General features: G+C 38.5%; 3 protein-coding genes across 5 annotated transcripts; all 3 read left to right on the top strand.

Annotated features, from left to right (window-relative positions):
- The first annotated feature begins 907 nt into the window (after positions 1–907).
- LOC103707579 (heavy metal-associated isoprenylated plant protein 8-like) lies at positions 908–5,403 on the top strand. Its single transcript, XM_008792113.6, has 5 exons — positions 908–1,112; positions 1,631–1,796; positions 2,645–2,835; positions 3,422–3,509; positions 4,887–5,403. Exons 1-5 carry the CDS (start codon positions 1,104–1,106, stop codon positions 5,228–5,230), a joined length of 798 nt encoding a protein of 265 aa, XP_008790335.4. The 5' UTR covers positions 908–1,103; the 3' UTR covers positions 5,231–5,403.
- Positions 5,404–7,122: 1,719 nt separating this feature from the next.
- Positions 7,123–11,930, top strand: RUS4 (root UVB sensitive protein (Protein of unknown function, DUF647)). Of its 3 annotated transcripts, XR_015967150.2 has the most exons (12): positions 7,190–7,765; positions 8,093–8,239; positions 8,324–8,470; positions 9,809–9,871; positions 9,972–10,048; positions 10,444–10,546; positions 10,684–10,786; positions 10,882–11,030; positions 11,116–11,181; positions 11,280–11,359; positions 11,440–11,658; positions 11,736–11,930. XR_015967150.2 is itself a non-coding variant. In XM_008792115.6 (11 exons), the coding sequence occupies exons 1-11, from the start codon at positions 7,283–7,285 to the stop codon at positions 11,754–11,756; spliced, it is 1,578 nt and encodes a 525-aa protein (XP_008790337.4). In that variant the 5' UTR covers positions 7,123–7,282; the 3' UTR covers positions 11,757–11,930. The 3 variants fall into 3 exon arrangements, 2 of the variants coding, with proteins under 2 accessions (XP_008790337.4, XP_008790336.4); XM_008792115.6 differs by lacking the exon at positions 11,280–11,359 and having other exon boundaries at positions 7,123–7,765; XM_008792114.6 differs by lacking the exon at positions 11,280–11,359 and having other exon boundaries at positions 11,440–11,930.
- Positions 11,931–16,316: 4,386 nt separating this feature from the next.
- On the top strand, positions 16,317–20,125 carry LOC103707581 (zinc transporter 2). The gene is made up of 4 exons (XM_008792116.6): positions 16,317–16,940; positions 17,540–17,598; positions 17,893–18,025; positions 19,541–20,125. Exons 1-4 carry the CDS (start codon positions 16,463–16,465, stop codon positions 19,933–19,935), a joined length of 1,065 nt encoding a protein of 354 aa, XP_008790338.3. The 5' UTR covers positions 16,317–16,462; the 3' UTR covers positions 19,936–20,125.
- Positions 20,126–26,065: the final 5,940 nt, after the last annotated feature.

Here is a 26,065-nt window from a genome sequence, read left to right as displayed (position 1 = left end):
TCCACAAACGAAAAAATAATTCTCTCCAAGTTTATTCTTATAATTCTCTCCTCCGATTTATAAAAAAAACCACGCTCTCTCAGCCTAAGACTCAGCCTAACTTAGAGTAGACTAGCATTAAAAGACAAACTATTCCAACTAGTGTTGGTATAGGAAACAAAGAAAAACTAGAAATAAAATCCTAGTATAACCGTATAAGTAAGCCAACCGATAGACTTCCAACACTCTTTTGTCTTCTCTTTCTTATCTTCTCCCTCCCCGGAAATGCAAAGACAGCTTGGTGCCATTTGGGAGAACAAACGAGGGCACCACTTCGATTCAAAGTACTCTTTTTTCATGTTCACCATGACAATCCTACTAGCCCTTTGGATGAGGTCCTGGGTCTTTACAAACCTATGGACCATAACTTTTCTATTTGCATAGTAGAGAATTTGCTCTTTGCCTACAAATTTCTAGGGCACACAGTCTCAAATATGGCTAGCATCAGAAATGGCAACAGTGGATACAGCAGAGGAACTCGGATATGGAGCATCAAGACCAAGATATATTATGCGAACTAGGTCAAGTTTAGCATACCTTTGTCCATTTGTTTCCCTTCTTGCAATTATACGTCACAAATAGTTAATCCTTTGATTAGCCCAGCTTGATCAATATGTTGTATGTAACAAAAAACTTTAGAGACTAGGGCCAAGCATGGTTAAGCGAGCACTATGTTTATTCTACTGCAGGGAATCAGACAAAGGGCTCACTTTTTTGAAGATAACAAACACTATTTCATCTAGGTGACATCATTCTAATCCATTGCACGTACAACCTGGACCACAAAGCAACTCGATGTTTAAAGAGTTAGCGAAATCTCCACCCCACACGTTGTCTATATAAACCCTAGCTTGTGCTTCTTTGTAGCATCTATTGGAGAGGAAGAGAGAGAAGAAGCCAAGAGTGAGAGAAGAACCAAGGCTCTCTTTTCCTTTTGGAAAAGAGGGCTCTCTCCTTTTTCCTTTGTACTCCCAAAGAATAGAAGAGAGGAAAAAAGAAAAATTTATAGCCAGTTTTGTATCAAACCGAAGCATCTTGGCGTGTGATATATCTTCAAAATAAAGATGGGTGAAGTAAGTATAGTCTTGCATTGCAGACTAGAATTGTCCCAAGTTCTTCACTTCTTTGTGGGACTTCAAATATTTTAGAAGCTTGTCTCTAGAATATTATCACTAGAATTGTTGCCTCTATGCAATAAGGTATAAGATCATTTTAGGTTTTAAACTGAATGCATGGGCTCGTTACGCTGTACCATGAAGAAGATCAGTGCTTTGGTTTGATCAAATTATTTGGAGTTGGTTTCCTTCACATGTGGTAAATATAGATGAGGTGAACCATCATTTTTTCCTGAAATTTTTTTTAAAAAAAGTGTTTGCTTTCTTATTTAGGTGGTACTATCACAATCAAAATATGGCTGCATGGATTTCTTTTCCTCCAAAATAGATTTTAAAAATATAATTTATGCATAATATATTTTTGGGAAAAGAACAATATAATAAAATAGTAGTCAATGAATTGTATTAATTCTAGATGATTTTTTAAAATCTTCTTTAGTTATATTCTAATATTTCTATTTTGTTTTAATGTGTAGGAGCAAAAGGAAGAGAAGAAAATGGAGGAAGAAGAAAAGAAGGAAGAGGGAACCGAAGAGAAGAAAGAGGAGAAGGAAGAAGAGCCACCGGAGATAGTGCTCAAAGTGGACATGCACTGTGAGGCCTGTGCAAGAAAAGTTGAACGATCTCTGAGACGATTTGAAGGTCTCTTCTTCATTCCTTGCCATAGCTTTCCCTCCATTTCTTTAGAATAGTCTGACAATGCTTTGTTAAATACTTAGTTGGGAACTAAAGAATACTAACAAATGAATGGTCTAAAAGGAAGCACTGAAATCTCACCTTTAGCCAATATCCCTTGCTCCAATATAGGGGCTAAAACTTGAGAGAAGACATAAGCATTAACAGAAATATGAAGTTAGCTCAAGATGATTAATTCCTAAATAACATGTCTGAAACTATCCTATTAATATGGATGTTCTGCTGCTTTATACTTTGCAGGTGAACCCATACCACTGTTTCATGTTGGATGTGCCTCAGTAGACCCACCAAACTATAGTTTTTCCAATTCTAGGGAATGTTTCCAATAAGATGATTTTCTATTATAATGAGAAATGCTTTGGCAGCATATAATTTCTTGTCAAGAAATTCATGATTTAGAACGAAGATAAGCACATCATGGACGTAGCACTAGCATGCATGGCCCATTGGTCCTGAAATTTACAACTTGAGGCCGATTGTAGCTTATCCTTGAATTTAATTAATCCCAGCAATGGAATTGGCTGAGACATGAGTAAAATATGTTAGTCAATAGGCTGAGTCATTGTTGAAAATAATTAAAAGTTTTTAGTAGGCCTAACCCCGCTACCTGCAGGCCTAGAACAATACAAAATCAATAACATCATGGAATATTGTCTGACTAGATTTCTTGTACCCATTAAGGTCAAAAATTTTGTGATTAAAAAGTACTGAAAAATCCCTTATCATTTCTAGACACCTATTAGTTCTTTGATATGCATATTTTCTCTAAAGTAGCATAGTTTTAATCTTAATAGGTGTTGAAGAAGTAAAGACAGATAGCATGTCCAGGACAGTGGTGGTGAAAGGAAAGGGAGCAGACCCAATGAAGGTATGCGAGAGAATTCAGAAGAAGACTGGAAAGAAGGTTGACCTGATCTCTCCCCTTCCTAAGCCTCCTGAGGAGGAGAAGAAAGAGGAACCCCCACAAGAAGAAAAGAAGGAAGAGGTACTGTATTTTCCTTTTGTTTTCTCAAGATTGACCTCGCAGTCAGGAGTAATATTAAAGGATGGAATTAAAACTACCTACTCCTCTAAACCATGTCTCTTCTACATATCTGCTTCTATTTGTGAGTTGTGGAATAGCTGCTCCTATATATGCCCTAACCTTTCAAGTACATCAAAGCTTCCAAAGACTGTTATCTAGGATGGCACTAAATCAATATATAATTTCCTTGGTCAAACTAATATTTTGTAATCTAGGTTCCTAACTCCACAATGTTATCAAAATAGGCTAAAGCCCATCAGTTGAAAAGAATTTATTCTTATAAAATTGTATATTAATCTAATTTTGTTGGTATCCACTAAAGTGTTTTAGCATTCATATGTATGCTGAAAAGAAAATTTCAGGACTGGACTCTTTGCTTTAAGCATCTTATTTAGATTTTGATACAAATATAATGGCACTACAGTCTAATGTCAAGAAAGTTTGTTTATATATTGATTTGGTGCAAGCATTCACGATTTCTTACATCATGTTCCTTAACCATCATTTGACTTATCTCAATTTTTTTTTCTTTCAATTTCAATGGCAGCCAAAGGCAATCACAGTCGTGTTGAAAGTTCGAATGCATTGTGGTAAATGTGCTCAAGTTTTGCAAAAGCGGATAAAGAAGATGGATGGTATGTCATGATCTTGGTTATAGCATATGTTTCATTTAATTTTACATGCTTTGGTCATCCCACTCAATATTATTTGTAAAACTGAGAGCTAGGTTTGGCACAGCTGTCTGTTTTATTTATTCCATGATGCATATTTTAACATGTGATTCATCACTAAAAATTACAATTGAAAATAAATATTCAATTAATCTTGCATACTTTGGTCATCTCAATAAATATTATTGATAGAATCAAAGTAAGGTTTGACAACATGTGATCTATCACTCATAACCATAATTGTATAGAAATTTTCAATTAATCTTACAGTCTGGTCTCTCAAAAAATATTACTTGTAAAACCAACAAATTATGTTTTGCTTAGGTGCCTTTTTATTTTTTCCATGATGCATAATTTAACATGTGATTGACCATGAGAAAACCTCCAATTCTCCATGTCCAATAAGTCCAACCACTACAGGAAAAAAAGGTAAAAGCCAACTCTTGATTGCCGACGCTAGGGGGATGTGTCGGTAAATTTGGTTTCCGCGCCAAATTTTGCCAACGCTTTTAATGAGCGTCGGCAATTTGAAAAAATAGACGATGCTTAAAAGTGTCATCGTAGGCCTCAAGCTAAGACGATGCTGGAAAGCATGGGGAGTGCACCTAAAACGACGCTTAAAAGTGTCGTTGTTCTCTTCTGCCTAAGACGACGCTTATAAGTGCCGTTGAAGGTCAAGAACTAAGACGACGTTTAAACGTGTCGTCGAAGGTCAAGACCTAAGACGACGCTTATAGGCGTCCTCGAAGATCAAGACCTAAGACGACGCTTATAAGATGAAGACCCCCTCCAAACTCAGTGTCCGACCCCGAGTCCTCATTCTGCCCTAGCTACTCTCCTTTTTCTCCTCTTCGGCGCTGCCCCCGTCTTCCTCTTCTCCGGTTTAGATAGATGCCCAGCTTCATCAAACCACAGGAGGATCATCATGAAACTAGGCCATCCATTGCTGTCCTTATTAACTTTGTAGTTGTACAGTAAATTTATGCAAAAGAAAATTAGCTAATGTGTTTTCCTACTGGCACATAATGGAGACAGGATTGCAGCCATACGTTCCAAGCAACAATCAATTGCAATCGGGTCTTCTATCTTTTTTGTGTAGCCATTTGGCGTACGACCTGTCGCTAGGTTGAGCTACATTCTAACTAGCATATCCATTACCTAACTAGCATTTTGGTAATACTTGATTCAAAGATTCATCAGTTATCCTTAAGGTTCTGAGGACATACATCATTACCACGGTACACTTTGATCAATCATCAGAACCATAATTAATAAGCATTGTTCTTCATCAACTACTAAGTATGGGTCATTTCTCACATCTTTTTTTTTTCTATTCTGCAGGTGTAGAGTCGGTAGTTACAGACCTACCAAACGATCAAATCATTGTTAAAGGCATTATAGACCCAGTAAAATTGGTGAAGAATGTGTACAAACGAACCAGAAGGCAAGCTTCAATAGTGCAAGATGAGGAAAAGAAGGATGAAGAGAAGAAAGAAGAGGAAAAGAAAGAAGAGGAGGAAAAGAAAGGTGAAGGTGAAAAGAAAGAAGAGGAAGAAAATACTGAAGATGATAAGAAGATTGATGCTAAGAAATATGAATATTGGCCTTCTAGATTCTATGTTGAGTATGCGTACCCACCTCAAATTTTCAGTGATGAGAATCCAAATGCTTGCACTCTTATGTAATCAAAGAATATGACCTTAAAAATGTTTTGCTTGCTTGTGTATGTTACACAATATGTGTGCTGATGCATATTTTTGTATTTAGTAGGGAAAGGACTGATGAGCTATATCTCCTATCTGAGAGTAATTCACCTTTTTATCCAATAAGTAGGTCTCTTTATGTGCATGTTTGATCTTTTTTACAGTCTTCCCTCATCTGCATTGCTGATAACAAAATTTACCTCTTCATTGGTTTTCTAATTGGGGCACCTTCATGGTCCAGCCTTTTGAGGCTCCTATAAGATGCAACATCTTTCGTTCTTTTATATTTACCTTGAAATAACAATAACTTTATACAAGAAGACTCACACAAGGTGCTGAAATTCATCGAAAATGTTGAATTTAGTTCGACAAACCACATGGCATACATCAACAATCTATCGATATATAGCTATTGTACGGTTGCAAATGCACTATGTGTTTGTCATTCTAATGCACCTGATGGGACTTGAACCTAAGAAAATTCATCTATCATCAAGCTAGATGCATAAGTGGTACTATCATATATATAATTAATGGAACACATCAGTTCATCTTTCTAATTCTGCTTGCAGAATTTGAATATAACACATACTCTATGGTACTGTTGGTACCAATTGCAGAGCCCACATTCAAGGAGCGGCTATAAGATTTGCCGTCTCGATACCGGATTTCATACTGGTGCCACACTAGTATAATATTAATATAATACGATACAAAGTTTTTTTTGGCATACCGGATACCGATACCGAACCGGTATATGGTAGGGTAAGCCTTGTACTGTCCGGTTTGAATTGGTATGGCGTACCATGGATGACTATATATGTATGTGTATATATATATATATATATATATATATATATATATATATATGGTGACTATAATTTGTTCAAGATCTACAATTTTTTATGCCTCATTAAATTAATTTCATACATGCTGCGGTGACTTTCTATCTAGTATGGAAAAGCAGCAATATCTCACAACTTGGGAAGCATCGCTCCTTGACGTTAAACAAGTAAATGGAATATTATTTACCTTTTTAGATGGGGAAACCTCCATTTGGAAGGTCACAAACAGCAACTTTGTATTCCATTTGTGTTTTGAGTGCTTGGTAGCTTTGGTCAGAAAACCAAAGTTCGAAATCTGTTATTTCGGTGAGGGACAGCTAGAAAATTGGCAAAATACCCACGTTTCACTAACTTTTATTACGAACCGAGCGACTTATCACGGGAAAGTTCCTATGTTACCTGAAGAATAAGAATCGGAATAGAACGATTTATAAGAAAAATCACTTTCCCCATCCGGTTAACAACTTCAGTCACTTCTCTTGTTGCCTCCCATATACATGTTGAGTAATTGGAGAAACAAAAGAGAAATACAAAAAAAATAAAATCATGGAAAATATAAGTTTCATTACAATAAGGCTGTCCAAATTGTGTATAAATGGATAATTTCGAGACATGCACGATATCTCAAAGTTTCTGCAACCCACGCCAGACCTTGTTCTACTCTAATTCATTTTAATCTACTAGACTATCATTTGGCAATCACTCAACCTTGTGTCAAACTGTTAGCTGGCAACATAATGCCCAATTATCACATACTGTGATATCTTCATACGCCTTCTATTGAAAATACTCTAATTGGTCTCATAACTTGCTTTTCAACTTGCCGTACCGAACCATCCACATTACTTAAGGCAGCAATTGGTTCAAGAATAAAGTAGGAATAAGACTTATATAACGGGTCTTGTACCTAGAAAACAGTTTTTAAAAAAAGTCTAATCAAGAAATAGTGATCCCTGGATAACTATTCCAGCATAAAATTTGTATGCTATTCTTAGCTTCAATCTCCTCGCCGCGTCGTCCCCTCCTCTCGCTATGGGCCCGAACCCGGCCCGGCTCGCCCGAGAAGCAGTTCTTGTTACATGAGAACAAAAGGCCCTTTTTGTGTTTTCTTTTTTTTTCTTTTTTTTTTTTGTTTTCTGCGGCGGTTTTGAGAGTTTAGGGTTTTAAGGGTTGAAGGAGCGGTTCTCCTATGCAGTCCGCCTCGCACCTCAACTCCCACTCTCGTCTCCACCAATCCCCATGGCACCATCGCAAAACTCCAAGATTTCGCTCCTCCATCGATCAATCCAACTCCGTGAGGCCAAATCTGTCCCTGCCTCCCAAAAATCCAACATTTTCCAAACTTTCGAAGCTTTCTCGCCGCTTCAAGCTCGAAGAGATCGAGGGATGCGAAGGCCGGAGTCTCCTTCCTCTCCCCGTCGTCGTTCATAGGGCCGGCAAGTCCTCTCGGTACCTCTGGGACGGTGCCCACCTCCGATTGGAAGGTTTCGATCGAGAACCCGCCGATGGATTCAGGTTCGGCGATGAATTCCAGCGGCTGTTCCAGATGTTGGGCGAGGCCATCCGGCATTTGTTCGTTCCGCGTCAAGTTCAGGACAATTACATGGGCTATTTGAAGTGGAAAGTACTGCATCGAGTCTCGAGCTCTGCTCTCCAAGTTCTTGCCACACAGGTATTTGTTAGATTGTTTTCTTGTTTATTGTTAGCTGGAATTTGTTTCAGTTCGGCAAAAATGCTTTCTTTATATCATACATATGGCTTCATCCAGTCATCCAATCTAAAGGCAATGTCTTGTTAGTGTTATTTGTGGTTTTTCTAATTAGGATATGTAGATCATGTAAAATTGATAAAATGAATTCAGAGGCAGCTCAAATATGTGCTGCCCCAAGTTCATCATTAAGAGTCTTCTTTTGGAGACTAGGTCCTAGATATTTGTTATTTATATGGTTAAACATGAAGATTTCTTGTGTTTCATAATTATTGGAATAATTGGTGACAGGCTATGTTTCGGGCAATAGGATTTGGCTCCTCCCATTCCCTTCCCTCTGCAGCTGCGTTAAATTGGGTATTGAAAGATGGTCTTGGTCGGCTTAGTAGGTGTATATACACAGCTAGTCTTGGTTCTGCATTTGATACGAATTTAAAGGTGTGCTTAGTTTGAGCAACTTCTGCAATTACCTTTTCCCTATTCTATAATTCATTCCCTAACTTATAATTGCTTTCTGTGCAGCGAGTTAGGTTCTCCACATCTGTTTTATTTAGCTTGGGCATTGGAATTGAGTTGTTGACGCCTGCCTTCCCTCAGTATTTTTTGCTTCTTGCTACAGTTGCCAACATTGCCAAGTCTATTAGTCTTGCAGCCTACCTAGCAACTGGTGTAAGTTTTCAAAATTATTAAGCTTCAACATGATTAAGTTGTTTCTTTACTCAGTTTACTCTCTGTTTGTAACTGAAGATGGCTCATCTAGCACATAATTATAGTGAGAACTTGATGCTGAAGTTTTCTACTTTGCTCAAAACATTACAGCAAGTTGCCCCACTATAGTATATCTAATCAAAGTTGTGTTGGTATTAGTAGATGGACTCGTTGGTAAAGCAAAGTTGTGTTGGTACTAGTAGATGGACTGGTTGCTTACCTTTGCAGTCACAGTTTTGTGCTTTTAGGTCAACTGAATTGCAAGTTTTGTCCTTTTTTTCTCAATAAATGAATGAATACATGTTTCAATCAGAACAAACCAATCTATGATGGCCCTGTTTTACCCATCACAATTAATATCCCAGAACTATGCAGAACTTAACATCACTTTTTATATCAAAGTATATATAAAGATGATCTCATATTTGAGAATGGAAAGTAATAGCTATCCAAAATGCAGCAGTATTGTAGTTTGCTTCACTACTAATGTGAGTTGGAATAGCAATCCACCTTCTGTGCCACTATACTTCGATTTATATGTTAATTTATTCCACTAAATTAACCCATATATAAAGGTGTCCTAACAAGCCTAAAAGAAACTTCATGATCCTCAGAGGACTGTAACTCAACTTTGCATGAGCCTAAACTTGTTTAGCTCTTTGACCCCAATCACTCTCGAATCAACATAGAGGTCCATTTTGTTAAAGAACATTCTTAATCAAGAACTCTTGATAGGACATGATTGTAGACCCTAAGTCTCTTGGGAAATTCTTGAATATTGCTATAGCACCTATTGTATAAGCATGGTTCGCAGTAACTTGACCAGCAAAAAGAGATCTGCTTTACAATCATAAACCTAGTTTTACAAAGATCCCTATTTTCTCATTAGGATTACGAGAACTGTTATTATGGGACTTGCAGTCTTGTATACCATAATATACACATTTTCACAATTAACAAACCATGCAAGACCTAAATTGTAATGTTATTATATCTGTCCAGATAGCATAACTCATATCATGGATAGAAGAATGCCTCGAAGCATAAAGTTAGTAAACATTCTAACTTTTTATTGTCATGCTTGAGTACTAGTTTGATGGGACTGTCGTTCTGGGATGCACATGCACCCATATTCCAAGTACTTGTTGATCTATCTGGCTTTTCATGTGTATTTGCATACAATGATTACCTTATATACCTTTCTTCATCAATGTCTATTATATTGAACTTGAAGCATTTTCTACTGAGTACATAAGTTAGTAGTAGATAGAAAATTTTACATTGTCCAATGTTTTGCAGACTGCCATTCATCGGAGCTTCGCGATAACTGATAATCTCGGTGAAGTTTCTGCAAAGTCCCAGGTTCCCAGTTTGTTGCTTTATGCTTCTGTATAATACTTTTTTTTTTTAATCGCTAGCTCATTTTCTTTTGCATTAACCACTTCTCACATCTCCTTTGCAGATTCAAACTGTTTGTTTTGACAACCTGGGTCTTTTGCTTGCTGCACTGTTGAATATATTATGCAAGATTAACCAAAGGTAATTCATCTCTAATTTCATGCAGGTCTTGCATGTTAAATAGGTCAATTTTTGCACTTTACTCATTCGTACTTCGACAATAATCTAGGATACTAACATATAACATGGTCCCCTTGTCTTTATTAGCCATATAGATACACACAATAATTTGTAGTACATGACTTTATCTTTTTTTAGTTTTCACAAGTTATGACATCTTTAAGGAGTATTTGAGCTTTATATAGGGGAACCTTTTGGCACTAGCCTAGTCTATTAGGACCATTAATGCAAGAAAACTGCTGAATTATAATTCTTGTTATGGGTGCATCATATCTTATGCAAGTGATAGTTGACTTACTGTTTGTGTCATTGAGATTTATTTTAGCAGCAACTAATTTTCTGTAATTGCTATCAAGATTTCAAGCAGGTCTACCACTCATCTATCCTATTTTCGCAGCAGTTGACTTGTTTGCTATTTATCAAGGACTTAAGTTTGTACACCTACAAACACTAACCAAGGTCAGTGGTCGCTTTATCTTTCTTGCTAAGTGGGCTTGTTATGCTGCTGCTGGTGTAATAATGTGTGGACAATTATTTTTAATCTTGTTTGTAGATTTTAAGATTTTGCTCCTTATTATTTCTATTATCATGTTCAGGATAGGTTGGAGATTATAATAAACACATGGTTATGTTCAGGAGTTGTCCCATCTCCTGCAGAGGTTAGCAACAAGGAAGGCATAGATGTCTTAATGAATAAAGGTGATTGTATATGAAAACATTTTCATTTTTTGCTATATAAAATTGAGAGAACACTGGTCATGGAGCTTATAGATGCTTGGTGAGGTTTGGATCAGGAAGCAAGCTATGGCCAATCAGAATAGGATGCCTTGATCCGAAGGATTCGTTCTCCATGGTGTCAGTTTTGACCATACAATCTTTGCGTCATGAAGATCTTTACTTTATTTGCATGGAGATATCTCAGAAGGGTTTAACAAGAAAACAAGTCGGTATCACATGAATTCTTTGGTTTGACATTTTGATTGTTCTTGATACACTATTTGGAACTTATTTTTTTCTGTGAATTTCAGCCGGGGATCCTCCTTTCTTTACAGGAAACGGCGGTTTCCTCAGATATCATTATAGGCCTGCTACAGGTAACAAAGCTCAATTAAAAATTTGTGATTTTACATGGAGACAAATAAAATAAAAGGAGTTATCAAATTTATAATCTATCACTTTTATTCTCTGGCAGGTTTGATTATAGTCTCCTGTTTGTTACATACTATTCTCTTTTTTTCATTTCTTCTATGTGGATGTTCATCAAGAATAATGGTATCTTGCACTGTCAAGATTAGTGTATTATTTTAATTTAATGTGAGCTGTTGAAATTAAACTTGTTTGTTTTGCAATAGGCATGCCTCATCCGCAAGATGTTGCTACCGAGGAGTAGCTCTATCTGTAATGCTAGCAGCACTGAAGACTCAATGCTAGCAGAGTGGTTTAAAGTTGTAGAAGATAGCAAGCTGCGTGCCATTAGAGAGAGTACTCACTTGATAGAAGAACTTCAAAGAGCTGGTTGGGTTGTGAAGAACATTTTGTTGAATTTCCAAGAGCAGATACGATATAGCTTGGTGAGAGAGGATTCATATACAAGAATACACTGATTGGAAACACATCTTACTTTTTTCCATTTTCTTTTTCCATTTAGGTTGAGTGCTCACCGCAATAAGTGAGGCCAGCACTTTCTACCATCCAGCTGACCTTAGTCTGGAGCTGACTTTTTTTTTTCTCTTTTTGAGAGAGAGAATTGGAGCTTGATATTTTGACATGATACTTAACTGCCATACAAGAGTAAAAATGGAAACATTGCAAGGTGGGGATGTTGGTTTTGCAACTTCTGTAACTTATGTTGTGTGATCTCTTTGCTTCAGTTCATGAAATCAAGCCTTGACAAAAGCAATTAATGTGGGGAAGTTGTTGCCACTGGTGGGGTTTGTGAACCAACCTACAAAGAGGAAAAAGGATGCCTTCATAGTCTCTGTTTACTTCCCTTTTTCCCATTGTTTTCTTTTTTGCGTTAATAGCATGGTATGCCCCGGCCTTCATATCATTTGCATTGCACCGGAGGAGCTTCGGACAATTTAATTCTTCCAAGAAATCAAACATCAAGTGAGCTACCCTAGTTACATGTAAAGCCATTACCCCTTCAATTGAGTAGATCAGCAATCTCAGGCAGAATCAATTCGGTAGTGGTTCCTTCTGATTTGTTTCAAATTTGCAATGGACCTTTTATCTCTATTTATGGATGGCACAGGATTCAGGGATTGGTCCACCTAGCTCGAAGTAGGTGGTCTTTCTTTGTGGCATAAAGTAGGAGGGCTTTCAGTCTTGCAGACCAAGCTATTATTTACCTCGGTTTGGTAATTGTGTTCCAAATTATTCATTTCCGTACAAGGCTAAGTTGGGTGTAAGTGAACAGATAATTTTTCACTCAAACCTAAGCCATCTCCTCCCAAATTGGTTCTAAATTCAAAACTTTATGGCACATTATAGATATATCTACATTCAGGAGCCATGACTTTTGAGGAGGAAACATTTTTTTTTCTTTTGAGAGAGAGAGAGAGAGAGAGAGAGAGAGAGAGAGGGAGAGACTCATTGTATGATAATGATCCACATGTGAAGATGCACCAATGATGACTCGAAGAACATCATGCAATAATGAAACCTGAATATCCAGTTGCTAGGTAAAAAAGTTCGACCTTCGGGGCAAAATGCAGATTCACCCTAAATTGAATTATCGGTTGCTTAACTTGCTGCTGCAAATAACTTCTTTTTTCCCGTCCATGTTTTTCTCACAATGACTATAATAATTGCTATTGACAAGATCCTTTTTTTTGTTTCGTAAAAAAAAAAACAAAAAAAAGGACCTTTCTTATTGGTGAGTATTGCAGGTTCCAGGGTTCTTTTCTACATCTCACCCTTAATTTTGTTCAAAATAGCACGGATAAACAATAAACTGGACTGTCAAGATAGCCATCAAGGTATGGGGTCATCTGATTAGAATTCTTATGGTATGAATGATAGTACAGAAAGCTTGATTAGTCCCCTCTCCCTTTGAATGGCATGTAAAAATCACAGTCCACTTGTTTAAATATATGTTAGAAAAGAGTATAAGTTTTCCTTTTGAAACAAGACAACCGGCCTCTGTTGATGAACCTATAGTCAGAGTCAACGGTGAAGAAGCCATGATAACACAACTTCCAAATGAGAATTTTCTTGTGGATACTTGCATTGTGTTGAAAACGGGAGTTCGGAGGCGACTAATTGGATCCAACAATAAGGGCATATAATACTTGGTGAGCTGCAACCAGATGCATCTCCCCTTGTCATCCTTTCACACGGTTGCTGCTTCTATTGTTAGTCTATAGTCACAGAATAAATAGATTGATGAAGATGGAATTGTCCATATAGAGCTTGAGTTGACGGATGGCCGGGGAAGGCACGGAGCAATTAAGGTGCATGGCCCCTCCCATCTCCCACTCTTACATGGTTAGTGAAAAGCAATTTAGTTTCTTTGTGCATCCATTGCTGTCAGCGTCCATGTCCATTAAAGAATCTTTCTTTTGTTCATGCGGGAAAGGAAGTTAGAACATAGTAGGCTTAGAAAAAGAGAGAGAGAGAGAGAGAGAGAGAGAGAGAGAGAGAGAGAGAGAGTTATGATCATGGCATATGAGCAAAATGTCAAGACTGGTGAGTGATCTCTGAAGGGATGGGATGTTATATATGGTCATGATGGCGAGCCAATAACAAGATTCTTCTATGTTTTCCGTTCTGATATTTTAATTTTTTATTTACTTGTGCCACAATCTGAATACGAATTGCTTCTAGATGGCGATATGCAGTCTTTACGGAAGTGTCAAAAGTATGATAAAAGGGTAGGTATGGAACTTGATTTTTCTTTTATATCTATACCTACTCTCCTTCGGTCCTTGTCACTCTTGAACATTCTTGGAAGAAGGAATGGATTTCCTTCTGATACAACCGAGATGTAGTGAAAGTGTTATGATGAATATAATACTTATTTAAAACTTTGATTTTGTTTTTATTACACTATTTGAAGCTTGTTCTATGGATGGTTTGTCTTTAGACATCCTGCAATATGGGAACATAGACACCATGGTAGGTCATCACAGACCAAATATTGATTACATTAATGATAAATAATTTTATTTTTGAATTCCCTTGACAAGTATTGTAGTTGGTTGTATTCGATGCCATAGAAAATTTATATAACATTTATCAAAATAAACACCCTCAATAGACTTTTCTCAAGACAATAATTTCCGCACACTTCCAACGTTTCATAGACTTTACAAGTCTTTAACCGGCGTAAAAGTATGAGCTTGGCTTGTGAAAAGTCAATAGAGTAGCATCTTATGCAAAATTATGGTTGATATATAATTTTTTTTTCTTTATTATCCACTAATCTAGCAACCTCTATAGTGCTTATTCTAACAAAAGAATAATGAAAAGTTATTAAGTGAATCTGTAACTATATCTCGTGAGTTGCCACCAGAAAATATTAAATATTTAAACATCAAAATATAGCAATGCTAATTGCTGCACCCATGCGGGTGTTGAAGAAGCTTTGACTAGGCCGGTTGCTTTCTACTAATTTTTCTTGGACTTCGGATCCCTAAACTCGAAGATAGGGTATCAACCAGTTGGGCAAGCGACCTCGTGACACTTGAAAAAAACTGCAGCATCCGAGTCCGAATGTTATGCATAGGATATGAAACAGTTGGATTTATCTTAGCTGGCATGTCATGCATCATATTGTATTTCTAGTTTTATTAAATACATGTTACACGAAAATTCATGTTTTTTTCTTTTCTCGCTGCCAGTTTTCTGCAAATGACAATAACTAATTGATATTTCATCAGGGTGTTGGCTAGACTAATAAAAGTAGTGCCATATGGATTTATTAACCTAAAATGATCTTCCTCTCAATAGCTTAAGTTTTAGAGCTGCAAATCTGTGATGGATAGTATCAAAGTCAGGCTTATTATGCATCACCAACTTTATTAGTCATGTGAACCTCTCACTAACAAACACCAAGATGGAGGAGGACCTAGATTTATTGTGCATTACCATCTTTATTAGTCATGTGGGCCTCACACTAAACGATACTAAGGTGGAGGAGGACCTAGTAGGGATAGAGTAGGACCCAAGCCATAGATGAGCCCTCCCAATCTCTAGAGTAAGAGCCAACCATGATGAAGATGTTACGAGGTTGGATGAAGAAGATTATCATAGTCCTATATTGATCAATAAAATATGTGTCGTTTGGATTTATTACCTGGGGATGGTTCTCCTCCCAATACCTTAAATTTTTAGGCTACAACTCCGCAACACTAGCCATTATAACGAAAAATTATTAGATAGACTTAGTCAACCACATCGCCCAGAGACTAGTCTAATAAACATTGGCCGCATTAGCACCTTCTGATCTAGCACCTAACCATGGTTAAAAGAATTTTTTCAAAAAAAAAGCATGGGACCTATTGTAACAATCTAATACTCTTATCCAAAATGGCTAGGTGGACGATGTTTTTTAGATTCCTTAGTCCAATATAAATACTCAAGATCTCTCCCACGAATAATCAATGTGTCGTCACAAAAATATTCGTTGCTTACTGAACTGTCTAGTTCGTTATTCTCTATTTTACTATTTTTATGGATATGATAACTAAGATGACACATGAGTACGGTTGGAAGAATAAATACGGTCGGAAGAATAAATAGAAGGATATCTTTAATTTAAATTAAAATTTGATTAAAAAATAATATAATTTTTTTAAAAATTTTATTAATTATATAAGATATTAAAAATTAATTTTAATTATTTAAATTTATTTTGCTGTTTGCTTTATAAATATTATAGATTTGTAATAAAATTTTTTATAAAAAATGCGATGGCTGCCGTGACCGTCGTCTCGGGAACTTGGGTGGAAGGAATTAGGCAGCGTCTCGGGGACGGCAAGGGCGGATCCTTCGCGGCTCCCTGTTCGTACCAATACGCATCCACGAAATTTTAACTCTTTTAGCCATGGTTAAAATTAGGTTAGAAAAGAACTGACGTGTTTATTGAACTGACGTGGTAAATAAATCTACTAAATTTACCATAATTCTCTCCATCCCAGCGCCAATTACCGTTCTACCGCCCGATCCTCATGTCCCTATCGTACTACCCTCCTATTTCCTCTCCCATTGTAGTACATGCGCTCCTGCCAACTTTCTTATCTTGACTTCCTCTCCGTCGTCTCATTAACCTCCAATCCTTCCAAAAAATGGTACTACCCTTGTACGCACAATTTATAAACCCTGGCCTACGCACCATGAATCCCTCGTAGAATCCTCCGTCCTCCTTCCCTCATGGCCAAATCCGCTCTCCTCCTCTTTCTCCTCTCCCTCCTCCTCCTCTCCGCCGCCTCCGTCTCCGCCCACGGCGGCGATCACGACTCCGACGCCGACGCCGACTCCGGCGATGGGGACTCGCCTAATCTTCGTTCCAAATCTCTTATCCTCGTCAAAGTTTGGTGCTTGATACTGATCTTCGTCGGGACCTTCATTGGAGGCGTATCCCCTTACTTCTTTAAGTGGAATGAGGGGTTTCTGGCGCTCGGGACGCAGTTCGCCGGGGGAGTGTTCTTGGGGACGGCCCTCATGCATTTCCTCAGCGATGCCAACGAGACTTTCGAGGATCTCACGGACAAGGATTACCCTTTTGCTTTTATGCTCGCCAGCGCCGGGTATGTGATCACAATGTTCGCAGACTGTGTGATTTCGATGGTGGTGGCCCGGGGGAGGAGCCTCCGAGATGTGGAAGGAGGAGCAACGGATGGATATGGAGGTGAGCTCCTCAAAATTTGTTTCTTTCTTTCTTTCTTTTCGGTTCTCGTTTGCTTGTTTATTTGTCTTTGTTGATAAGATTTGTATGTATATAGATTTCTAAATGATGCTTTAGAGTAGGGAGATACCTGGAAAAGAGAAAAAAATAGTTCTTTTGGAATTTTTAAGAAATATGGAGGTGACATATCGAGGACTTTATTTTTTTTTTATTTCCAATTTTACTTGGTAAGATTGAAGACATATTAGGGAATAAAGTGTTTCTGAAATATCAGTTGAAGAATTTTTCTTAACTTGAGTTTATTTCAATTGACCCAGATGGTCTTTTTTGAAGAAAAGAAAGCAATTTTATCATTTGGACATCTTTAATTTATGACAGTGCTCACCTTTCAGTATTACAATTTGGCCTGTTATTTCCTGATTTTACCGGCTTTAGGTATAATAATGAATGTTCGCCTGTTTCATCCTCAACATTTCCTTATGATATATGTTTTGTATTGATAAGACTGTATTTTTTTTTTCTTTTCTTTGTTCAGTTCAGTATGGTGCCATAAATTCATTTATAATTGAATCATCGTTTAAGAACGTTGTGCTTCGTTGCAGGGAAATTTCAAGAGAGCAAAGTCGGCAGCAACGGTGGAGGCTCACAATTACAACCAGAGGTGAGTTTGTAGTACTTTAAGCCTCAAGCATATCTGCATATTTTTGTCTGCGTGCATGTTCATGTGCAGCAGTTTTGCTCAAAAACTAATAGAAACTGCAAAAGTTACATCGAGGTTTTCTAAGGTGTTTTCCATGACAATCTTACTCTACTAGTATCTACTTCGCAATAGGAGGTTAAACTCTGTTTCCTTTTCAGCATTTTTTAATAAAATTTTTGGCCTCCCTTTCATCCCCCAAAAATGGTCGTTTCCATGACAGAATATATTCTGATGAGTGCTGCATATTTATTATAGGTTGAGAGCACTAGCGGCCATCAATCTCTAGCATCTATGCTTCATGATGCTGATTCACTCGGAGATAGCATTTTGCTGATTGTGGCCTTGTGTTTCCATTCTGTGTTTGAAGGCATTGCAATTGGAGTTGCAGGTAAAATATTCATCTACAGATATGACATCTTTTATCTGAGCAGTAGAATAGGCACAAACTAACAAAGAAAACGAGAATGGAAGGATTCCAATCTTAGTGTGCTTGTAAAAGTAGAAAAGAATGGGATGTCCTCAGTCAAGAAACAAAGGGAAGCCAAAAGTACAATAACATGAATTGCCTTGTAGAGATTACTCTTTTTAACAAAGAAGCAGTCGTTTTAGACCAAAGAGTAATTCTAATTGTTTGTCAAGATATGCAGAACTAAACTGAGCCTTATGAAGATTCTACTATTTGATTCCTTCTAAACTTTCCATCCTTATTGCTCCAATAATCTGCTAATATCTCATGCTGATTGCAATGAAGAGGCTTTGAAATTATCTTGTGGAATAGCTTGAGCTGGTGCTTTCCATGTTTCTTTCCCTGGACTGTAATTGAGGCTTTGCCTCCTCCCTTACCAGAAAATGAAAAATCTCTTGTGGATGACCTTTGATAAAACCAGAAAAGCATTTAAAATCTACTGGTGTCCTAGAGGAGATTAAGAAATAACTCAAAAGATTTTGATCATCATAAAATGTTTCTTGATTATATTGACTTATACTCGCCCAAATCTGGTCTCTCCCCAACGTAATGTAAAGAGTCCTTGTTGACATTTATGCTTGTTCCAGTTCATCATTACACTTGGACACAATCATGCCCTTAATTGTGTTAAGCAATATAGCTCCATTGACGCACTCACAAGAAATAGGAAAGCTGCTCCTAACACTCTCCTTCGATGACACTTTGATTGCCATATATGATAATATTAAGACTGACCTTCATTTCATACTCAACGATCTTGTAGGTCCCATCTGGTATGCTAATATATTCAGCACTTCTGATTGTAGAGCAACAAATGAATCTGGTCCAGACACCTGGTGGAGCACGTTTTGCTAGAACTAAGTTTTGTTTTTTTGTTTTTGAATCTAGTGGAAAGTTCAGAACCTTAAAAAGCTACAGCTGTGGGCCTCGGACAAAAGGTTCTACCAATTAAACCAAACCCAGCCTATCATTATTGAAGTGCGAACATTAGTCTTGCCCAGCTCTGAATAATTAGATCTGACCTTGAATGACTCATAGCTAGAATCATCCAAATATGACCCAAACAATTCGCATGTTGATCTTCATTTGAACTTCTAGACCTGAAACCCTGCTAGGTTGGAACTGAATCATGTTGGGTGCAAGCCCAACTTGATCCTTCGCACCCTACTCTGCCAAATTCCATGTGTTTTCTTTTTGATCTTGATCATTTGGTTCGAAGGCACCAAACTGTTCCTCGCCGCGCGGTTTGGCTCTGCTTGATCAGTAGGGAAAGATGATTTGATTTATTAGACTGTAATAAGGTCATTGTTATCATTTATATGTGAGGTGTCCTGGTGTCAGAACTAGTTTGCTGATGTGGTGTATGTATGTCCAATTTTCTTGCAAAAATCTAAAAGCTGGATCTTTTCTTCTTGTTCTGTGTCTATTCCTGTGCAGAGAACAAAGCTGATGCATGGAAAGCCCTGTGGACTATCAGCCTGCACAAAATATTCGCAGCCATTGCCATGGGGATTGCACTCCTACGAATAATCCCAAACCGTCCGCTCCTATCCTGTGTGGCCTATGCCTTTGCTTTTGCTATCTCGAGCCCCATTGGAGTAGCCATCGGAATAATAATAGATGCAACAACAGAGGGTAGGGTGGCTGACTGGATATTTGCCATCTCGATGGGTCTTGCTTGTGGGATCTTCATATATGTTTCCATAAACCATCTTTTTGCCAAAGGCTACAAGCCACAGCGACCCATTGCAGTTGACACACCCATGTATAGATGGTTCTCTGTTGTATTTGGGGTTGGGGTGATTGCAGTTGTGATGATATGGGACACATGAGGTGTGAGAAGTGAAAAAGGCCATGAGTAAGAAATCAAGTGCAAAATGTCTAGGGAGTCAACCCTATCATGTTACGAATTTGAGTCTTCCTCTCACGGCAGGATACTATAAATGACTCTTTCTGGTGGCAGGAATATTGTATGTATTTTTGCTCCAAGTTTTTAAAGAGACACCATTTTATCTCGCTGAATTATTATTTTCTGAGAAGCAACAATTTCTCTACAATGGTAAATGATCTGACCATGTTTTCTGGCACTTCTTTTGGAAACCACAGGTCATAGTTTGCAAATGAGTCAGATTATATTGGGCTGGTTAATGTTCATTGTTGAATATTCTTTTGCCCACGGCAGTCGAGCTGTTTTTCTAAATGGGATTCTTCTATTCTGCACTCTGCTCTCTGGTGCTTGTGGTCATTTGTTGATCATGTCCAAGATAAAGCGGCCAATAAATATAAACCCAGATTTTTCTCCAGCTGACAGTACAGAGGGAGGAACCAAGCCATGGGAAGTACAATCTAAAGCCCAAGTTAACCCTTAAGAAGCTATGATGAGATTAGACCTTCAATTGAGAATTTTTAAAAATTAATTTTATCAGGTTCAGTCTACCTACCTAAAATTGTGGGACAATTTACAACCTGAAGGTGATCCGTAATTAACCTAATTAATTGTGTATGGACATAATTGCATCTTAGAGTTACTATCATAATATATTGCATAAATGTAAATTTCATCTCTTTGAAATTAGTACACTAAGAGTGGTTTTAGGTTTGCTGCAATTTCATACGTCCCAAATCCGAGACATGATACTACCATACTATTGCGAGGTACAGCTCATGACACTATAAAGCCAACAATTATAATTTTAAGTAAAATAAAAGGTTCAAATCCATCATCCATTAAATAATTAAACAAATACTAATTCAGAGCAACTAAATCCAAATTTAAATACTCAAATAATCTTAAAATTTAAAAAAAAAATCACCAAATGCAAATTCATAGTCAATTAAAAAAAATAAAATTCTACTATAAAATCTCTAATCCTACTGAAGCCTCCCAATTTTCCGACCGACTGACTACATGTAACTCATAACTCTTAATCCTTAATATTTCTAACTTATGACTCTTGATGTATGCATGACCCATGACTCTTAAATTTTATATAACTCAGGACTCTTCACATTTTACAACTTATGACTCTTAACCTTTTATAATTTATGATGACTCTTGTGACCCTTGATCTTTCATCTTTTTAACCTTGACCTGACTTTGACTCTCCAACTAGGATGCTAGTTGGTACCACGTCATCTTATAAATCAAGTTTATTATCGAACACCCCCCTTTTAAACTTGATTCTTTTCCTCCATCAATTATTCCAAGCTTAAATTTTAATCTCTGGAAGGTGTCAATTTTAAGAGGCTTGGTGAATATATCCACCACTTGATCTTGAGATTTGGTGAATAAGCACAGCTTCTCAGAGTGAGAAATGCCGCAGGAAAGGCCGCTCATGCGATACATCAGTCACCACAACCACTATTGATGTACCTTTTGGCGTTTATCGCAGAACAAGATAGTCCCGCGGTGTTGGTGATATATGTTGTCAGCACTCCCATAGGGTTGCCTTGTCTAGCAACCATGTGGCCGCTGGATTCAAAAGGGGTTCGTTCTTCTGTTCGACCAATGTGATCTAGGGGAACCGACTATCATTAAGCTCCATGGCTCGCACTTATAAGTTTTCAGCATCATCTTAACCTCCTTGTCGGTCATTTATACTATGAGGGCTACAAGGTGACGATCGGAGGCAAGATGACCTAGGTGCATTTCGAGAAAAAGAAACGGAGGGCAAGTTAGTGGATTTCAACGGCAATGAAAGGCATTAGACTGGCATCTACAGTCGACTTCGGAGAAAACAATCGTGTTTTAGAGTTTGGCATATGAATAAAGGGGCTGAGCTCTTGCGGAAGGACGTCTTCTACATGGAAGAGCCTGGGTGGGCCAGAATTATAAAATGGTCAGATTGGGAGATCATGGGCATTATAGGAGATATTCCTAATGGAACAGAAATTGTAAAGCCGGATCGACAACTAACAGAGGTAGTAGAAATTGTACCTGAGTGCTTAAGTTTGCTTTTAGTGTGTAATTTGGTCCTTGACAGCAGCCGCAGAGGCCCTTCTTTTTGCCATGCTTCTCGCTGGGGTAGGTTTAGAAAAGAGAGAGGAAAAAGGGGAGGGGTGATGAAGAAAAATAAAAGTAAAAAAAAAAAAATCTTAAATTATTCTTTGATTGAATTTTTTCTTTTTTTGGTCTTTGTGTAATTGGGTTCGCCTCATTCTTGATTATACATCCACATGATAGGCCAATGTGCATGGCTCTTCGGTGCAGGGGAGGCCGCAGGGAAAGCTGCTCATGCGACAGATCAGCTGCTGTGACCACTACCATTGTGCCTTTTGGCGTTTATAGCATAGCAACATTGTCTCGCGGTGTTGGTGATATGCGTCGTCAGCATTGTCGTAGGCTTGGCTTGTCAAACAGCCATGTTGTCGCTGGATTCAAAGAGGGATTCGTTCTTTTGTTTGACTACCGTGATTTAGGTGAACCGACTGTCTTTAAGCCTCGTAGCTCACCGTCACAAGTTTCGGCATCATCTTAACCTCCTTCCAGCTCATTTATGCTGTGAGGGCTGGCCACATCTACAAGGTGACGATCAAAGGTGAGATGACCCAGGTGCATTTTGGGAAAAATAAAAAGAAGAGCAAGTTAGTGGATTTCAACGGCAATAAAAGGCATTAGATGGGCATCTACAGCCGACTCCGGAAAAAGCAATCGTGTTACAGAGTTTGGGATACGAATAATGGGGCTGGGCTCTTGCAGACGGACATCTTTAATATGGAAAAGCCTAGGTCAACTAGGATTATAAAGTGGTGAGACGAGAAGATCAGGGGCATTATAGGAGATATGCGTAATGGAATAAGGGTTGTAAAGTGAGATCAGCATCTTACAGAGGTGGCAGAAATTGTACCCGAGTGTTTGAGTTTGCTTTCAGTGTAATTTGGTTCTTGATAGCAGCCGCGGAGGCTCTTCTTTTTGCCCTGCTTCTCGTTTGGGTGGATTTAGAAAAGAGAGAGAGAAAACGGGAGGGGTGATGAAGAAACAAAATAAAAAAAAAGAAAAAGAAAGGAATTCTTAAATTATTCTTTGATTGATTTTTTTTTTTTTGGTCTTTGTGTAATTTCGTTTAACTCATTTTTGATTGCGTGGCCGGTTACTGGGCATGGCTCTTCGGGGCAGGAGAGGCCGCAGGGGAAGCTGCTCGTGCGACACCTAAGCCGCTGCAACCACTAATGTTGTGCCTTTTGGCATTTATTGTAGAATATGATAATCTCGCGATATTGGTGATATGCGTCGTCAGCCTTGCTATAGGCTTGCCTTGTCAAGCAGCCACGTGGCCGCTAGATTCAAAGAGTGGTTTGTTCTTCTGTTTGACCTGTGTGATCTAGGTGAATCGATTATCTTTAAGCCTTGTGGCTCGCCATCATAAGTTTTCAACATCATCTTAATCTCTTTCTAGCTCACTTATGCTGTGAGGACTGGCCACATCTACAAGGTGACGATCGGAGGCGAGATGACCTAGGTGCATTCTGGAAAAAAGAAAAAGGTGGGCAAGTTAGTAGATTTCAATGACAATAAAAGGAATTAGATGGGTGTCTATAGCTGGCTCTAGAAAAATCAATCGCGTTACAGAGTTTGGCATACAAATAATGGGGCTGAGCTCTTGCGGAAGAGCATCTTTTAAACTGAAAAGCCTAGGTGGGCTAGGATTATAAAGTGGTCAGACGGAGAGATCCGGGGTATTATAGAATATATGTGCAATGGAATAAGGGTTGTAAAGTGGCATCGACAACTGATGGAGGCGCCAGAAATTGTACGTGGGTGCTTGAATTTGCTTTTAGTGTAATTTGGTCCTCGGCAGCAGCCACAAAGGCCCTTATTTTCTCCTACTTCTCGTTGGGGTGGGTTTAAAAAAGAGAGAGAGAAGTGGGGAGGGGCGATGAAGAAAAAAAAAAGGAAAGAAGAAAAAGAAAAGAATTCTTAGATTATTCTTTATTTGATTTTTTTCCTTTTTTGGTCTTTGTGTAATTTGGTTTGCCTTATTCTTGATTATACATCCTCGTGGCATGTCAATAGGCACGAATCTTCCGGACAGGAGAGGCCGCAGGGAAAGCCGCTCGTGCGACAGATCAACCGCTACGACCACTACCGTTGTGCCTTTTGGCGTTTATAGCAGAACAAAATAGTCTCGCAGTGTTGGTGATATGCGTCATCAGCACTGCCGTAGGCTTGCCTTTTCAAGCAGCCTTGTTGATGCTAAATTCAAAGAGGGGTTCGTTCTTCTATTCGACTTGCGTGATTTAGATAAACCGACTATCTTTAAGCATTGTGGCTCACCATCATAAGTTATCGGCATCATCTTAACCTTTGCCCATCTCATTTATGCTGTGAGGGCTGGCCACTACAAGGTGACGATCAGAGGCGAGATGACCCAGGTGCATTTCGGGGGAAAAAAAAGAAGGGCAAGTTAGTGGATTTCAACAGTAATGAAAGACATTAGGTGGGCGTGTACAGTTGGCTCCAAAAAAATTCATCATGTAACGGAGTCTAGGATACGAATAATGGGGCTAGTCTCTTGCAGAAGGACGTCTTTTACAAGAAAAGGCCTGGGTAGGCTAGGATTATAAAGTAGTTAGACAGAGAGATTAGGGGCATTATAGGAGATATTCCTAATGGAATAAGGATTGTAAAGCGGGATCGGCAACTCATGAAGGTAGCAGAAATTGTACCTAAGTGCTTGAGTTTGCTTTTAGTGTAATTTGGTCCTTGACAGTAGCCGTAGAGGCCCTTCTTTAGAGAGGGAAAAGGGGAGGGGTGATGAAGAAAAAATAAGAAAAGAAAATTCTTAAATTATTCTTTGATTGAATTTTTTCTTTTTTTGGTCTTTGTGTAATTTGGTTTGCTTCATTCTTGATTATACATCCGCATAGCAAGTCAATGGGCATGGCTCTTCGGGGTAGGGGACACCACAGAGGAAGTCGCTCGTGCAACACATCAATCGCTGTGACCACTACCGCTATGTCTTTTAGTGTTTATCGCAGAACAAGATAGTCGCACGGTGTTGGTGATATATGTTGTCAGCACTGCCTAGGCTTGGCTTGTCAAACAGCCACATTGCCGCTGGATTCAAAGGGGGTTCGTTCTTCTGTTCGACCCGCGTGATCTAGATGAACCGACTGTCATTAAGCCTTGTGGCTCCTAATAATAAGTTTCTGGCATCATCTTAACCTCCTCTCACAGCTCATGTATGCTGTGAGGGCTAGCCACATCTACAAGGTGACAATCGAAGGCAAGATGACCCAGGTGCATTTTGGAAAAAAGAAAAAGGAGGGCAAGTTTATGGATTTCAACGGAAATGAAAAGCATTAGATAGGCGTCTGCAGCCGGCACCAAAAAAAGCAATCGCGTTACAGAGTTTGGCATACGAATAATGGGCTGAGCTCTTGCAGAAGGACATCTTCTAATGAAAAAGCCTGGGTGGGCCAGGATTATAAAGTGATCGAACGGGGAGATCCGAGGTATTATAGAAGATATGTGTAATGTAATAAGGGTTGTAAAGTGGGATTGGTAACGAATGGAGGTGGCAGAAATCATACCCGAGTGCTTGAATTTGCTTTCAATGTAATTTGGTCCTCGAAAGCAGTCGTAAAGGCCCTTCTTTTCTCTTGCTTCTCGCTGGGGTGGGTTTAGAAAACAGAGAGAGAAGAGGGGAGGGGCGATGAATAAAAAAAAGAAAAGAATTCTTAAATTATTCTTTATTTGATTTTTTTTTTCTTTTTTTTGGTCTTCATGTAATTTGGTTTGCCCCATTCTTGATTATACATCCGCGTGGCAGGTCAATGGGCACGACTCTTCGGTGCAGGGGAGGCCGCAAGGGAAGCTGCTTGTGCAAGAGATCAGCCGCTGCGACCACTACTGTGCCTTTTGGCATTTATAGCAGAACAACATGGTCTTGTAGTGTTGGTGATATACGTCGTCAGCACTACCGTAGGCTTAACTTGTCAAGCAGCCATGTTGCCGCTGGA

Source organism: Phoenix dactylifera, chromosome 7 (genome assembly GCF_051530095.1).
Source record: "Phoenix dactylifera cultivar Ajwa chromosome 7, Ajwa_hap1_PhDact_Kaust_v1.1, whole genome shotgun sequence".
In the NCBI taxonomy this organism is placed as follows: domain Eukaryota; kingdom Viridiplantae; phylum Streptophyta; class Magnoliopsida; order Arecales; family Arecaceae; genus Phoenix; species Phoenix dactylifera.
This window is presented reverse-complemented; position numbering and strand designations above follow the sequence as displayed.

Bases quoted from the DNA above. Each gene is read 5' to 3' on its own strand.
- LOC103707581 (XM_008792116.6), top strand. From the start codon at position 16,463: ATGGCCAAATCCGCTCTCCTCCTCTTTCTCCTCTCCCTCCTCCTCCTC. The intron at 16,941-17,539 runs GTGAGCTCCTCA...GCTTCGTTGCAG, and splicing joins AGCAACGGATGGATATGGAG to GGAAATTTCAAGAGAGCAAA. The intron at 17,599-17,892 runs GTGAGTTTGTAG...TATTTATTATAG, and splicing joins GCTCACAATTACAACCAGAG to GTTGAGAGCACTAGCGGCCA.
- RUS4 (XM_008792114.6), top strand. From the start codon at position 7,283: ATGCAGTCCGCCTCGCACCTCAACTCCCACTCTCGTCTCCACCAATCC. The intron at 9,872-9,971 runs GTTCCCAGTTTG...TCTCCTTTGCAG, and splicing joins AAGTTTCTGCAAAGTCCCAG to ATTCAAACTGTTTGTTTTGA. The intron at 10,049-10,443 runs GTAATTCATCTC...ATTGCTATCAAG, and splicing joins TTATGCAAGATTAACCAAAG to ATTTCAAGCAGGTCTACCAC.
- LOC103707579 (XM_008792113.6), top strand. The intron at 1,797-2,644 runs GTCTCTTCTTCA...TAATCTTAATAG, and splicing joins ATCTCTGAGACGATTTGAAG to GTGTTGAAGAAGTAAAGACA. The intron at 2,836-3,421 runs GTACTGTATTTT...TTTCAATGGCAG, and splicing joins AAGAAGAAAAGAAGGAAGAG to CCAAAGGCAATCACAGTCGT.